This window comes from Panulirus ornatus, chromosome 23, assembly GCF_036320965.1.
Source record: "Panulirus ornatus isolate Po-2019 chromosome 23, ASM3632096v1, whole genome shotgun sequence".
NCBI classification, from domain to species: domain Eukaryota; kingdom Metazoa; phylum Arthropoda; class Malacostraca; order Decapoda; family Palinuridae; genus Panulirus; species Panulirus ornatus.
The window spans coordinates 15,203,792-15,221,322 of NC_092246.1; the positions used below are offsets into that span (position 1 = coordinate 15,203,792).

General features: G+C 40.6%; 1 protein-coding gene across 1 annotated transcript in view; it reads left to right on the forward strand.

The window, feature by feature from the left end:
• Positions 1–17,531, forward strand: part of LOC139756952 (glutamate receptor-like) — a 61,771-nt gene that overhangs the window by 8,779 nt on the left and 35,461 nt on the right. The window contains exon 4 of the mRNA XM_071676896.1: positions 11,172–11,330. Coding sequence (XP_071532997.1) covers positions 11,172–11,330 — 159 coding nt within the window. The remainder of the gene's footprint in view (positions 1–11,171; positions 11,331–17,531) is intronic.

Sequence of the window (17,531 nt, forward strand, 5' to 3'; positions counted from 1 at the left end):
GTAGTATGTTTGAGGAAAGGAACCTGGATGTTTTGGCTCTGAGTGAAACGAAGCTCAAGGGTAAAGGGGAAGAGTGGTTTGGGAATGTCTGGGGAGTAAAGTCAGGGGTTAGTGAGAGGACAAGAGCAAGGGAAGGAGTAGCAATACTCCTGAAACAGGAGTGGTGGGAGTATGTGATAGAGTGTAAGAAAGTATATTCTCGATTAATATGGGTAAAACTGAAAGTTGATGGAGAGAGGTGGGTGATTATTGGTGCATATGCACCTGGGCATGAGAAGAAAGATCAAGAGAGGCAAGTGTTTCGGGAGCAGCTAAATGAGTGTGTTAGTGGTTTTGATGCACGAGACCAGGCCATAGTGATGGGTGATTTGAATGCAAAGGTGAGTAATGTGGCAGTTGAGGGAATAATTGGTATACATGGGGTGTTCAGTGTTGTAAATGGAAATGGTGAAGAGCTTGTAGATTTATGTGCTGAAAAAGGACTGATGATTGGGAATACCTGGTTTAAAAAGCGAGATATACATAAGTATACTTATGTAAGTAGGAGAGATGGCCAGAGAGCGTTATTGGATTACGTGTTAATTGACAGGCGTGCGAAAGAGAGACTTTTGGATGTTAATGTGCTGAGAGGTGCAACTGGAGGGATGTCTGATCATTATCTTGTGGAGGCTAAGGTGAAGATTTGTATGGGTTTTCAGAAAAGAAGAGTGAATGTTGGGGTGAAGAGGGTGGTGAGCGTAAGTGAGCTTGAGAAGGAGACCTGTGTGAGGAAGTACCAGGAGAGACTGAGTACAGAATGGAAAAAGGTGAGAACAATGGAAGTAAGGGGAGTGGGGGAGGAATGGGATGTATTTAGGGAATAAGTGATGGATTGCGCAAAAGATGCTTGTGGCATGAGAAGAGTGGGAGGTGGGTTGATTAGAAAGGGTAGTGAGTGGTGGGATGAAGAAGTAAGAGTATTAGTGAAAGAGAAGAGAGAGGCATTTGGACGATTTTTGCAGGGAAAAAATGCAATTGAGTGGGAGATGTATAAAAGAAAGAGACAGGAGGTCAAGAGAAAGGTGCAAGAGGTGAAAAAAAGGGCAAATGAGAGTTGGGGTGAGAGAGTATCATTAAATTTTAGGGAGAATAAAAAGATGTTCTGGAAGGAGGTAAATAAAGTGCGTAAGACAAGGGAGCAAATGGGAACTTCGGTGAAGGTCGCAAGTGGGGAGGTGATAACAAGTAGTGGTGATGTGAGAAGGAGATGGAGTGAGTATTTTGAAGGTTTGTTGAATGTGTTTGATGATAGAGTGGCAGATATAGGGTGTTTTGGTCGAAGTGGTGTGCAAAGTGAGAGGGTTAGGGAAAATGATTTGGTAAACAGAGAAGAGGTAGTGAAAGCTTTGCGGAAGATGAAAGCCGGCAAGGCAGCAGGTTTGGATGGTATTGCAGTGGAATTTATTAAAAAAGGGGGTGACTCTATTGTTGACTGGTTGGTAAGGTTATTTAATGTATGTATGACTCATGGTGAGGTGCCTGAGGATTGGCGGAATGCGTGCATAGTGCCATTGTACAAAGGCAAAGGGGATAAGAGTGAGTGCTCAAATTACAGAGGTATAAGTTTGTTGAGTATTCCTGGTAAATTATATGGGAGGGTATTGATTGAGAGGGTGAAGGCATGTACAGAGCATCAGATTGGGGAAGAGCAGTGTGGTTTCAGAAGTGGTAGAGGATGTGTGGATCAGGTGTTTGCTTTGAAGAATGTATGTGAGAAATACTTAGAAAAGCAAATGGATTTGTATGTAGCATTTATGGATCTGGAGAAGGCATATGATAGAGTTGATAGAGATGCTCTGTGGAAGGTATTAAGAATATATGGTGTGGGAGGAAAGTTGTTAGAAGCAGTGAAAAGTTTTTATCGAGGATGTAAGGCATGTGTACGTGTAGGAAGAGAGGAAAGTGATTGGTTCTCAGTGAATGTAGGTTTGCGGCAGGGGTATGTGATGTCTCCATGGTTGTTTAATTTGTTTATGGATGGGGTTGTTAGGGAGGTAAATGCAAGAGTTTTGGAAAGAGGGGCAAGTATGAAGTCTGTTGGGGATGAGAGAGCTTGGGAAGTGAGTCAGTTGTTGTTCGCTGATGATACAGCGCTGGTGGCTGATTCATGTGAGAAACTGCAGAAGCTGGTGACTGAGTTTGGAAAAGTGTGTGGAAGAAGAAAGTTAAGAGTAAATGTGAATAAGAGCAAGGTTATTAGGTACAGTAGGGTTGAGGGTCAAGTCAGTTGGGAGGTGAGTTTGAATGGAGAAAAACTGGAGGAAGTGAAGTGTTTTAGATATCTGGGAGTGGATCTGTCAGCGGATGGAACCATGGAAGCGGAAGTGGATCATAGGGTGGGGGAGGGGGCGAAAATCCTGGGGGCCTTGAAGAATGTGTGGAAGTCGAGAACATTATCTCGGAAAGCAAAAATGTGTATGTTTGAAGGAATAGTGGTTCCAACAATGTTGTATGGTTGCGAGGCGTGGGCTGTGGATAGAGTTGTGCGCAGGAGGATGGATGTGCTGGAAATGAGATGTTTGAGGACAATGTGTGGTGTGAGGTATTTTGATCGAGTGAGTAACGTAAGGGTAAGAGAGATGTGTGGAAATAAAAAGAGCGTGGTTGAGAGAGCAGAAGAGGGTGTTTTGAAGTGGTTTGGGCACATGGAGAGGATGAGTGAGGAAAGATTGACCAAGAGGATATATGTGTCGGAGGTGAAGGGAACAAGGAGAAGAGGGAGACCAAATTGGAGGTGGAAAGATGGAGTGAAAAAGATTTTGTGTGATCGGGGCCTGAACATGCAGGAGGGTGAAAGGAGGGCAAGGAATAGAGTGAGTTGGAGCGATGTGGTATACCGGGGTTGACGTGCTGTCAGTGGATTGAAGCAGGGCATGTGAAGCGTCTGGGGTAAACCGTGGAAGGCTGTGTAGGTATGTATATTTGCGTGTGTGGACGTATGTATATACATGTGTATGGGGGGGGTTGGGCCATTTCTTTCGTCTGTTTCCTTGCGCTACCTCGCAAACGCGGGAGACAGCGACAAAGTATAATAAAAAAAATAAAAAAAATATATATATATATATACACATATATATAAATATCAAGAGAAAGGTGCAAGAGGTGAAAAAGAGGGCAAATGAGAGTTGGGGTGAGAGAGTATCATTAAATTTTAGGGAAAATAAAAAGATGTTCTCGATGGAGGTAAATAAAGTGCGTAAGACTAGGGAACAAATGGGAACTTCAGTCAAGGGGGCTAATGGGGAGGTGATAACAAGTAGTGGTGATGCGAGAAGGAGGTGGAGTGAGTATTTTGAAGTTTTGTTGAATGTGTTTGATGATAGAGTGGCAGATATACGGTGTTTTGGTCGAGGTAATGTGCAAAGTGAGAGGGTTAGGGAAAATGATTTGGTAAACAGAGAAGAGGTAGTAAAAGCTTTGCGGAAGATGAAAGCCGGCAAGGCAGCGCGTTTCGATGGTATTGCAGTGGAGTCTATAAAAAAAAAAAAAAGGGGGGGGTGACTGTGTTGTAAACTGGTTGGTAAGCTTATTTATTGTATGTATGATTCATGGTGAGGTGCCTGAGGATTGGCGGAATGCGTGCATAGTGCCATTGTACAAAGGCAAAGGGGACAAAGGTGAGTGCTCAAATTACAGAGGTATAAGTTTCTTGAGTATTCCTGGTAAATTGTATGGAAGGGTATTGATTGAGAGGGTGAAGGCATGTACAGAGCATCAGATTGGGGAAGAGCAGTGTGGTTTTAGAAGTGGTAGATGATGCGTGGATCAGGTGTTTCCTTTGAGGAATGTATGTGAGAAATACTTAGAAAAGCAAATGGATTTGTATGTAGCATTTATGGATCTGTAGAAAGCATATGATAGAGTTGATGGAGATGCTCTGTGGAAGGTATTAAGAATATATGGTGTGGGAGGCAAGTTGTTAGAAGCAGTGAAAAGTTTTAATCAAGGATTTAAGGCATGTGTACGTGTAGGAAGAGAGGAAAGTGATTGGTTCTCAGTGAATGTAGGTTTGCGGCAGGGGTGTGTGATTTCTCCATGGTTGTTTAATTTGTTTATGGATGGGGTTGTTAGGGAGGTGAATGCAAGAGCTCTGGAAAGAGGGGCAAGTATGCAGTCTGTTGTGGATGAGAGAGCTTGGGAAGTGAGTCAGTTGTTGTTCGCTGATGATATGGCGGTGGTGGCTGATTCATGTGAGAAACTGCAGAAGCTGGTGACTGATTTTGGTAAAGTGTGTGAAAGAAGAAAGTTGAGAGTAAATGTGAATAAGAGCAAGGTTATTAGGCACAGTAGGGTTGAGGGTCAAGTCAATTGAGAGGTAAGTTTGAATGGAGAAAAACTGGAGGAAGTGAAGTGTTTTAGATATCTGGTAGTGAATTTGGCAGTGGGTGGAACCATGGAAGCGGAAGTTAATCATAAGGTGGGGGAGGGGGCGAGAATTCTGGGAGCCTTGAAGAATTTGTGGAAGTCGAGAACATTATCTCGTAAAGCAAAAATGGGTATGTTTGAAGGAATAGTGGTTCCAACAATGTTGTATGGTTGCGAGGCGTGGGCTATGGATAGAGTTGTGCGCAGGAGGGTGGATGTGCTTGAAATGAGATGTTTGAGGACAATATGTGGTGTGAGGTTGTTTGATCGAGTAAGTAATAATAGGGTAAGAGAGATGTGTGGTAATAAAAAGAGTGTGGTTGAGAGAGCAGAAGAGGGTGTTTTCAAATGGTTTGGTCACATGGAGAGAATGATTGAGGAAAGATTGACCAAGAGGATATATATGTAAGAGGTAGAGGGAACGAGAAGAAGTAGGAGACCAAACTGGAGGTGGAAAGATGAAGTGAAAAAGATTTTGAGTGATCGGGGCCTGAACATGCAGGAGGGTGAAAGGCGTGCAAGGAATAGAATGAATTGGAACGATGTGGTATACCGGGGTCGACCTGATGTCAATGGATTGAACCAGAGCATGTGAAGCGTCTGGGGTAATCCATGGAAAGTTGTGTGGGGCCTGGATGTGGAAAGGGAGCTGTGGTTTCGGTGCATTATTACATGAGAGCTAGAGACTGAGTGTGAACGAATGGGGCCTTTGTTGTCTTTTCCTAGCGCTACCTCGCACACATGAGGGGGAGGGGGTTGTTATTTCATGTGTGGCGAGGTGGCGATGGGGATGAATAAAGGCAGACAGTATGAATTATGTACATGTGTATATATGTATATGTCTGTGTGTGTATATATATATACATATATATATATATATATATATATATATATATATATATATATATATATATATATATATATATATATATATATATATATATATATATATATATATATATATATATATATATATATATATATATATATATATATATATATATATATATATATATATATATTTTTCTTTTTTTTTTTTTAACTATTCGCCATTTCCCGCGTTAGCGAGGTAGCGTTAAGAACAGAGAACTGGCCTTAGAGGGAATATCCTCACCTGACCCCCTTCTCTGTTCATTCTTTTGGAAAATTAAAAAAAAAAACAAGAAAGGGGAGGATTTCCAGCCACCCGCTCCCTCCCCTTTCAGTCGCCTTCTACGACACGCAGGGAATACGTGGGAAGTATTCTTTCTCCCCTATCCCCAGGGATATGTATATATATATATATATATATATATATATATATATATATATATATATATATATATAATGTATATATATATAAGTATACGTTGAGATGTATAGGTATGCATATTTGCGTGTGTGGACGTGAATGTATATACATGTGTGTGTGGGTGGGTTTGGCCATCCTTTCGTCTGTTTCCTTGCGCTACCTCGCTAACGCGAGAGACAGCGACAAAGCAAAATAGATAAAAAAAATAAATTTTATATATATATGGCAGTTGAGGGAATAATTGGTATACATGGGGTGTTCAGTGTTGTAAATGGAAATGGTGAAGAGCTTGTAGATTTATGTGCTGAAAAAGGACTGGTGATTGGGAATACCTGGTTTAAAAAGCGAGATATACATAAGTATACGTATGTAAGTAGGAGAGATGGCCAGAGAGCGTTATTGGATTACGTGTTAATTGACAGGCGCGCGAAAGAGAGACTTTTGGATGTTAATATGCTGAGAGGTGCAACTGTTGGGATGTCTGATCATTATCTTGTGGAGGCTAAGGTGAAGATTTGTAAGGGTTTTCAGAAAAGAAGAGTGAATGTTGGGGTGAAGAGGGTGGTGAGAGTAAATGAGCTTGGGAAGGAGACTTGTGTGAGGAAGTACCAGGAGAGACTGAGTACAGAATGGAAGAAAGTGAGAACAATGGAAGTAAGGGGAGTGGGGGGAGGAATGGGATGTATTTAGGTAATCAGTGATGGATTGCGCAAAAGATGCTTGTGGCATGAGAAGCGTGGGAGGTGGGTTGATTAGAAATGGTAGTGAGTGGTTGGATGAAGAAGTAAGATTATTAGTGAAAGAGAAGAGAGAGGCATTTGGACGATTTTTGCAGGGAAAAAACGAAATTGAGTGCGAGATGTATAAAAGAAAGAGACAGGAGGTCAAGAGAAAGGTGCAAGAGGTGAAAAGAGGGCAAATGAGAGTTGGGGTGAGAGAGTATCATTAGATTTTAGGGAGAATAAAAAAATGTTCTGGAAGGAGGTAAATAAAGTGCGTAAGACAAGGGAGCAAATGGGAACTTCAGTGAAGGGCGGAAATTTGGTGATAACAAGTAGTGGTGATGTGAGAAGGAGATGGAGTGAGTATTTTAAAGGTTTGTTGAATGTATTTGATGATAGAATGGCAGATATAAGGTGTTTTGGTCGAGGTGGTGTGCAAAGTGAGAGGGTTAGGGAAAATGACTTGGTAAACAGAGAAGAGGTAGTAAAAGCTTTGCGGAAGATGAAAGCCGGCAAGGCAGCAGGTTTGGATAGTATTGCAGTGGAATTTATTAAAAAAGGGGGTGACTGTATTATTGACTGGTTGGTAAGGTTATTTAATGTATGTATGACTCATGGTGAGGTGCCTGAGGATTGGCGGAATGTGTGCATAGTGCCATTGCACAAAGGCAAAGGGGATAAGAGTGAGTGCTCAAATTACAGAGGTAGAAGTTTGTTGAGTATTCCTGGTAAATTATATGGGAGGGTATTGATTGACAGGGTGAAGGCATGTACAGAGCGTCAGATTGGGGAAGAGCAGTGTGTTTTCAGAAGTGGTAGAGGATGTGTGGATCACGTGTTTGCTTTGAAGAATGTATGTGAGAAATACTTAGAAAAGCAAATGGATTTGTATGTAGCATTTATGGATCTGGAGAAGGGATATGATAGAGTTGATAGAGATGCTCTGTGGAAGGTATTAAGAATATATGGTGTGGGAGGCAAGTTGTTGGAAGCAGTGAAAAGTTTTTATCGAGGGTGTAAGGCATGTGTACGTGTAGGAGGAGAGGAAAGTGATTGGTTCTCAGTGAATGTAGGTTTGCGGCAGGGGTGTGTGATGTCTCCATGGTTGTTTAATTTCTTTATGGATGGGGTTGTTAGGGAGGTGAATGCAAGAGTTTTGGAAAGAGTGGCAAGTATGAAGTCTGTTGTGGATGAGAGAGCCTGGGAAGTGAGTCAGTTGTTGTTCGCTGATGATACAGCGCTGGTGGCTGATTCATGTGAGAAACTGCAGAAGCTGATTACTGAGTTTGGTAAAGTGTGTGAAAGAAGAAAGTTAAGAGTAAATGTGAATAAGAGCAAGGTAATTAGGTACAGTAGGGTTGAGGGTCTAGTCAATTGGGAGGTAAGTTTGAATGGAGAAAAACTGGAGAAAGTAAAGTGTTTTAGATATCTGGGAGTGGATCTGGCAGCGGATGGAACCATGGAAGCCTAAGTGGATCATAGGGTGGGGGAGGGGGCCTTGAAGAATATGTGGAAGTCGAGAACATTATCTCGGAAAGCAAAATTGGGTATGTTTGAAGGAATAGTGGTTCCAACAATGTTGTATGGTTGCGAGGCGTGGGCTATGGATAGAGTTGTGCGCAGGAGGATGGATGTGCTGGAAATGAGATGTTTGAGGACAATGTGTGGTGTGAGGTGGTTTGATCGAGTGAGTAACGTAAGGGTAAGAGAGATGTGTGGAAATAAAAAGAGCGTGGTTGAGAGAGCAGAAGAGGGTGTTTTGAAGTGGTTTGGGCACATGGAGAGGATGAGTGAGGAAAGATTGACCAAGAGGATATATGTGTCGGAGGTGGAGGGAACAAGAAGAAGAGGGAGACCAAATTGGAGGTGGAACGATGGAGTAAAAAAGATTTTGTATGATCGGGGCCTAAACATGCAGGAGGGTGAAAGGAGGGCAAGGAATAGAGTGAATTGGAGCGATGTGGTATACCGGGGTTGACGTGCTGTCAGTGGATTGAAGCAGGGCATGTGAAGCGTCTGGGGTAAACCATGGAAAACTGTGTAGGTATGTACATTTGCGTGTGTGGACGTATGTATATACATGAGTATAGGGGCGGGGTTGGGCCATTTCTTTCGTCTGTTTCCCTGCGCTACCTCGCAAACGCGGGAGACAGCGACAAAGTATAATAAAAAAAAATAATAATATATATATATATATATATATATATATATATATATATATATATATATATATATATATATATATATATATATATATATATATATATATATATATATCTACATATATACCCATCACCATACCAAATTCCTAAGGATATTGCTTTCCACTGAACTGAAGCTGTCTTGTATACACAATCTTATCTATTCAACAAACACAGAATTTGAAACAGGTAAATCAATATCATCCAAGACATAAACCAAATATTCTAAGAGGTCACCAACAGCTTTTCTGAAACATCACAACTTGCTAGTCTGAACTCAAAATCATCATGCATATCGTATGGATATCATATGTGATCGCCATTTCCCGCGTTAGCGTGACTGCGAAGAAATGTGGGTTACGTCACGTTCACATCCATTCTCAATTGTCATGTGTAATACACAGAAGCCATAGCTCCCAATACACAACTAGGCCTCCATATGCCTTTCTGTAGTCTACTCCAGGTGTTTCACATCCCCTGGTTCAGTCCACTGACAGCAAGTATACCACAGTATACCACATTGTTCCAATTCAATCTCTCCCTTGCACGCCTTTCACCCTCCTGCATGTTCAAGCCCTTATCGCTTGAAATATTGTTCACGCCATTGTTCCATTTCAATTTGGTTTTCCTGTTCTTGTTCCCTCCACTTCTGACACATATATCCTTTTCGTCAACCTTTCCTCCCTTATTTTCTTCATATGTTCAGACTGTTTCAGCATACCCTTTTCTGCTCTCTCAACTACAGTCTTTTTACTACCACAATACTCTCCTACGCTTTCATTGCTTACTCGATCAAATCACCTCACACTATATAATGTCTTCAAACATTTCATTACCAACACATCCACCCTCCTCCGCACAGCCTTAACTATATCGTATCCACATGATATTGTTGGTACTATCATACCTTCAAACATACGTATTTTTGCCTTCCCAGATAAGGTTCTCTTTTTTCTCCTATTCTTTAGCGTCCCCACAATTTTACCCCCCTCAACCGCTTTACGACTCACATCCGCTTCCATGGTTCCATTTGTTTCCATGTCCATTCCCAGGTATTTAAACACTTCACTTCCTCCAAGTTCTATCCATTTAAAATCACACCTCAGCTCACTTCTCCCTCAACCCTGCTAAACCTAGCTTTTTTTCATATTCACTTGCAACTTCCTCCTTTCACGTACTCTTCCAAATGTAGTCACCAACTTCTGCAGTTTCTCACTCGCATCCACCACATGTACTATGTCGTCAGCAAAAACCCACTGACTCACTTCCTAGGCCATGTCATCCCTCAGGGTCTGCGTCCTCGCCCCTCTCTCCAAGACTCTCGCATTTACCTCCCTCGCCGCAGACCAATCTTCACCTGGAAACGTTCTCTCCTCACTTTCTACCCGTAAAATGCTTACACCTATGATAAAAACTTCTCACCGCTTTTACCAGATTTCCTTCCACACCACATATTCTTAGGACCTTCCACAAAGCAAATTTATCAACCCTATCATATACCTTCTCCAGATCCATAAATGTTACATATAAATCCTTCCCTTTCTCTAAGTATTTCTCATCATGCGCATTCTTTGATGCAAAACACTTAATCCACGCATCCTCTAACACTTCGGAAACCTGTATATTCATTACCCTCATATACAACTTCCCAGGTATACTAAACAAACTTATACCTTTGTAGTTTGAATACTCATTTTATCTACTTTCTGTTTATACAGTGGCACTGTACATGCATTCCGCCAATCCTGAGGCATCTCACCATGATCCATACATACACTGAAAATCCTTAACAGCCAATCAACAGCACAGTCACCCTCTTTCTTAATATCATATGCAACACTATTCACTCCAACCGCATTGCCACATCTTATATTCTGCAGGGATTTCACCGCCTCTTCCCTCTTCACCAAACCACACTCCATAACTCTCCCATTTCTCATACAACCCCGACCCAAACACCATACATCTTCCATCCTATCATCAAACACATTCAACAGTCCTTCAAAATACTCACTCCATCTCCTCACTTCATCACTACCTGTTACCTCTTCCACTTTTGCCCCCTTCACCTATAGGTCTTATTCGTATTTTGTTTTTCGTACATTGCTTACCTCCTTCCAAAACGCCTTCTTTTTCTCCCTAAAGTTTACTAATACTCGCTCACTCCAATTTTCTTTTGCCTTTCCTCGTATCTTTCTACCGTATTCCTTCTTACTTCCCCCAGTCATCTGCACTCCTTTTCTGTGATTGTCGTTTAAACGCCACTTTTTTCTCTTCCACTAGCAACTTTACTTCATCATCTCACCTCTCACTACCCTCCCTAATATGTCCACCTTCCACCTTTCACATGCCATGTGTGGAGCGCAGCCTCGGATCTGCAGCAGCCCTATAAAGGGGTCTTGCAGTGTTATGATGATGATATTCTATGAAACAGAAACTCATGGTTAGATATGGAAAATGTGTTAATTGTATAATATTCAATTTACGTTGCTAATATTGTTTGCCATAAATAGTATCCTTGATCACTGCTTATATTATCCAATGCGTTGACAGATTTCTTCAAAGACCAAGTTTGGTGGTGACATCTGAACAGTTTGCCTCGCACAGACTGGTCATGGTGGACGATCCCATGGCTCCTGGTGGTAAGCGAGTTACCTTCGTGGGAACCATGGAGAAATTTATCAACTACCTCTCCACGGCACTTAACTTTACGTGAGTTTGAAAGATGCGTTCATCACACGTCAATGCATTATTACCCTACTGAGTAATCAACTACCTCTCCACGGCACTTAACTTTACGTGAGTTTGAAATACGCGTTATACATACCTCGTTGCATTATTTAGTCTACTGAGCAATCAATGATATCATCTTCGTGCCAACATGTTGCTCTTGGTGTCAAATACAACTAAAGGTTTAGAAGTCATTCAGAAATGTGATTAGGTCCTTTTAATTCTACTTGGTTTTGTTAGGATTGCTTTATTTTTTTATATATCTGAACCTAAGATATACTTTGGATCAGTATTTATTGTATTGTTGTATAGAATTAAGCTCTTTACTTATTGTGAAATTTCTAATTACACTTATTGAAATGTATATATAGTTAGAAATGGGCGAATGACCAGATAACGGTTGACGTGGATTTATCGGCCATTGAGTAAAAATCGAATTTTTTGTGACATTATCGGAAGGTTGTTAAGTGTTTGGTAAGTTAAATCATAAAATTGATATACTTTTGTAAAATGATAACTTCAAAAAAAAATCTTATAAAATTACTATAATAGAAATTCTAACTTTGAGTAATTTGTAGAAAATATCGTACATGATCTATGGGTTGAGTCTTGCTATTACCTTTGTTAATTGGTTTGAAAATACATGCAAATTTTGGTTTGTAATTTATAGCATTGTTCGTTAGATATGAAAATGTATAAGCATGGTAGTAGGAACTATGATTTCTAAAAGTGCAGTATTAAAAATTTAATAAATCAAATTAATGTGGATTAAGCAAAGCTTATTTAGGTCAGGTTAAAACTTGTGCCAGCAGCCGCGGTCAAACTCGATGTCCCAGTGAAGGTGAGTCAGTGTAAAAGTTAAATAAGTATTGTCTTATAAAATCATGTGTTCAAAATAATAATAAGTGAAATTTGTTTATTAGTTAAAAAAGAAAATTGAATGCAAATTTTCTTGGACTCAAATTGAAGCCTAGAAAATTTTGGTAAGGACCAGGATTAGATACCCTGTTACTCTAATAGGAGCAAATGCTATAAAACATGAGTATTAATGATAAATTCATTTCAAATTCAAAGAACCTGGCGGTACTTTAGTCTAGCTGGAGGAACCAGTTTTATAAACGATTTTTTTTTTTTTTTTTTTTTTTTATACTTTGTCGCTGTCTCCCGCGTTTGCGAGGTAGCGCAAGGAAACAGACGAAAGAAATGGCCCAACCCACCCCCATACACATGTATATACACACGTCCACACACGCAAATATACATACCTACACAGCTTTCCATGGTTTACCCCGGACGCTTCACATGCCTTGATTCAATCCACTGACAGCACGTCAACCCCTGTATACCACATCGCTCCAATTCACTCTATTCCTTGCCCTCCTTTCACCCTCCTGCATGTTCAGGCCCCGATCACACAAAATCCTTTTCACTCCATCTTTCCACCTCCAATTTGGTCTCCCTCTTCTCCTCGTTCCCTCCACCTCCGACACATATATCCTCTTGGTCAATCTTTCCTCACTCATTCTCTCCATGTGTCCAAACCATTTCAAAACACCCTCTTCTGCTCTCTCAACCACGCTCTTTTTATTTCCACACATCTCTCTTACCCTTACGTTACTTACTCGATCAAACCACCTCACACCACACATTGTCCTCAAACATCTCATTTCCAGCACATCCATCCTCCTGCGCACAACTCTATCCATAGCCCACGCCTCGCAACCATACAACATTGTTGGAACTACTATTCCTTCAAACATACCCATTTTTGCTTTCCGGGATAATGTTCTCGACTTCCACACATTTTTCAAGGCTCCCAAAATTTTCGCCCCCTCCCCCACCCTATGATCCACTTCCGCTTCCATGGTTCCATCCGCTGACAGATCCACTCCCAGATATCTAAAACACTTCACTTCCTCCAGTTTTTCTCCATTCAAACTCACCTCCCAATTGACTTGACCCTCAACCCTACTGTACCTAATAACCTTGCTCTTATTCACATTTACTCTTAACTTTCTTCTTCCACACACTTTACCAAACTCCGTCACCAGCTTCTGCAGTTTCTCACATGAATCCGCCACCAGCGCTGTATCATCAGCGAACAACAACTGACTCACTTCCCAAGCTCTCTCATCCCCAACAGACTTCATACTTGCCCCTCTTTCCAAGACTCTTGCATTTACCTCCCTAACAACCCCATCCATAAACAAATTAAACAACCATGGAGACATCACACACCCCTGCCGCAAACCAACATTCACTGAGAACCAATCACTTTCCTCTCTTCCTACACGTACACATGCCTTACATCCTCGATAAAAACTTTTCACTGCTTCTAACAACTTGCCTCCCACACCATATATTCTTAATACCTTCCACAGAGCATCTCTATCAACTCTATCATATGCCTTCTCCAGATCCATAAATGCTACATACAAATCCATTTGCTTTTCTAAGTATTTCTCACATACATTCTTCAAAGCAAACACCTGATCCACACATCCTCTACCACTTCTGAAACCACACTGCTCTTCCCCAATCTGATGCTCTGTACATGCCTTCACCCTCTCAATCAATACTCTCCCATATAATTTACCAGGAATACTCAACAAACTTATACCTCTGTAATTTGAGCACTCACTCTTATCCCCTTTGCCTTTGTACAATGGCACTATGCACGCATTCCGCCAATCCTCAGGCACCTCACCATGAGTCATACATACATTAAATAACCTTACCAACCAGTCAACAATACAGTCACCCCCTTTTTTAATAAATTCCACTGCAATACCATCCAAACCTGCTGCCTTGCCGGCTTTCATCTTCCGCAAAGCTTTCACTACCTCTTCTCTGTTTACCAAATCATTTTCCCTAACCCTCTCACTTTGCACACCACCTCGACCCAAACATCCTATATCTGCCACTCTGTCATCAGACACATTCAACAGACCTTCAAAATACTCATTCCATCTCCTTCTCACATCACCACTACTTGTTATCACCTCCCCATTTACGCCCTTCACTGAAGTTCCCATTTGCTCCCTTGTCTTACGCACCCTATTTACCTCCTTCCAGAACATCTTTTTATTCTCCCTAAAATTTACTGATAGTCTCTCACCCCAACTCTCATTTGCCCTTAAAATCTTTCTTATTTCGTATTGTTACTATACTTTCATTACAGATAATATTGATTGATTAATTATTGTAATTGGTGATTAGACCGAATGAATTAGATCAAGGTGCTGCAAATGGATAAGTAAAAATGGGTTATAATGATTTTTAGTATTAAGCGGATTATATTTAGGATAAATATATGAAGGATTCAATTGTAATATTTACTTTAATAAGGTAAAATTATATTAGCTCTAAAGTTTGTACATATTGCCCATCGCTTTCATTAAGTTAAATTAGATAAGTCGTAACATATATATATATATATATATATATATATATATATATATATATATATATATATATATTTATTTTATTTTGCTTTGTCGCTGTCTCCCGCGTTTGCGAGGTAGCGCAAGGAAACAGACGAAAGAAATGGCCCAACCCACCCCCATACACAATGTACACACACACACGCCCACACACGCAAATATACATACCTACACATCTCAATGTACACATATATATACACACACAGGCACATACATATACACCTATGCACACAATTTACACTGTCTGCCCCTATTCATTCCCATCGCCACCTCGCCACACATGGAATACCATCCTCCTCCCCCTTCATGTGTGCGAGGTAGCACTAGGAAAAGACAACAAAGGCCCCATTCGTTCACACTCAGTCTCCAGCTGTCACGCAATAATGCCCGAAACCACAGCTCCCTTTCCACATCCAGGCCCCACACAACTTTCCATGGTTTACCCCAGACGCTTCACATGCCCTGATTCAATCCACTGACAGCACGTCAACCCCGGTACACCACATTGATCCAGTTCACTCTATTCCTTGCCCGCCTTTCACCCTCCGGCATGTTCAGGCCCCGATCACACAAAATTTTTTTCACTCCATCTTTCCACCTCCAATTTGGTCTCCCACTTCTCGTTCCCTAAACCTCCGACACATATATCCTCTTGGTCAATCTTTCCTCACTCATTCTCTCCATGTGCCCAAACCATTTCAAAACACCCTCTTCTGCTCTCTCAACCACGCTCTTTTTATTTCCACACATCTCTATTACCCTCACATTACTTACTCGATCAAACCACCTAACACCACACATTGTCCTCAAACATCTCACTTCCAGCACATCCACCCTCCTGCGCACAACTCTATCCATAGCCCACGTCTCGCAACCATACAACATTGTTGGAACCACTATTCCTTCAAACATACCCATTTTTGCTTTCCGAGATAGCGTTCTCGACTTCCACACATTCTTCAAGGCTCCCAGGATTTTCGCCCCCTCCCCCACCCTATGATTCACTTCCGCTTCCATGGTTCCATCCGCTGCCAGATCCACTCCCAGATATCTAAAACACTTTACTTCCTCCAGTTTTTCTCCATTCAAACTTACCTCCCAATTGACTTGACCCCCAACCCTACTGTACCTAATAACCTTGCTCTTATTCACATTTACTCTTAACTTTCTTCTTTCACACACTTTACCAAACTCAGTCACCAGCTTCTGCAGTTTCTCACATGAATCAGCCACCAGCGCTGTATCATCAGCGAACAACAACTGACTCACTTCCCAAGCTCTCTCATCCACAACAGACTTCATGCTTGCCCCTCTTTCCAAAACTCTTGCATTTACCTCCCTAACAACCCCATCCATAAACAAATTAAACAACCATGGAGACATCACACACCCCTGCCGCAAACCTACATTCAATGAGAACCAATCACTTTCCTCTCTTCCTACACGTACACATGCCTTACATCGTCGATAAAAACTTTTCACTGCTTCTAACAACTTGCCTCCCACACCATATATTCTTAATACCTTCCACAGAGCATCTATATCAACTCTATCATATATATATATATATATATATATATATATATATATATATATATATATATATATATATATATATATATATATATATATATATATATATATATATATATATATATATGTATATATATATATATACATATATACATATATATATATATATATATATATATATATATATATATATATATATATATATATATATATATATATATATATATATATATTACCCGTTATACTTGATTGCCGTTTCCCGCTATAGCAAAATAGCGCCAGGAAGCGGAGAGGAAAGACATACTCTCCTACACACACACATATATATATATATATATATATATATATATATATATATATATATATATATATATATATATATATATATATATATATATATATATATATATATATATATATATATATATATATACATACATACATACATACATACATACATGTATACACGCATACACATACGTATACATTTGTACACATATACATATACTTGCTCGTCTTCATCCCTTCTCGGCGCCACCCTGCCCACAGCAAACAGCATCGCCTTCCCCTGCGTCAGCGTGATAACACTAGAGACACGAAGAAAGGCTACATACACTCACATCAAACAAGATCTATCGTGGGTAATGCACTGAAACCACAACTCCCTATCCACATCCAGCCCCTACAGATCTTTCCATGGTTTACCCCGTAAGTTTCACAAGCCCTGGTTCACTCCATTGATAGCAAGTCCACCCCACTATACCAAATCGTTCCAATCTGCTCTATTCCGTGCACACTTGTACCTTTCTGCATGTTCAGGCCCCGATCATTCAGCATCTTTACTCCATCCCTTCATCTCCTATTTGATGTCTCGGTTCTCCTTGTTCCCTCCACTTCTAACACATATATCCTCTCTCTCAATATTTCCTCATTCATTCTCACTATAGGCACTTTCAACCACACTCTTTTTCTTCACATATCTCTCTTACCCTTTCGGTATTTACTCAGTCATATCACTTCACACACCATATTGACCTCAAACATTTCATTTCCAACAATCCACCCTCTTCCGTACAGCTCTATCTACAGCCCATGTCTCGCAACCATATACAATTACTAGAACTTTCATTCCTCCAAACATACTCATTTTTGCTCATCAATATAACGTTCTCTCTTTCCGTACATTTTTCATCGCTCCCAAATCGTT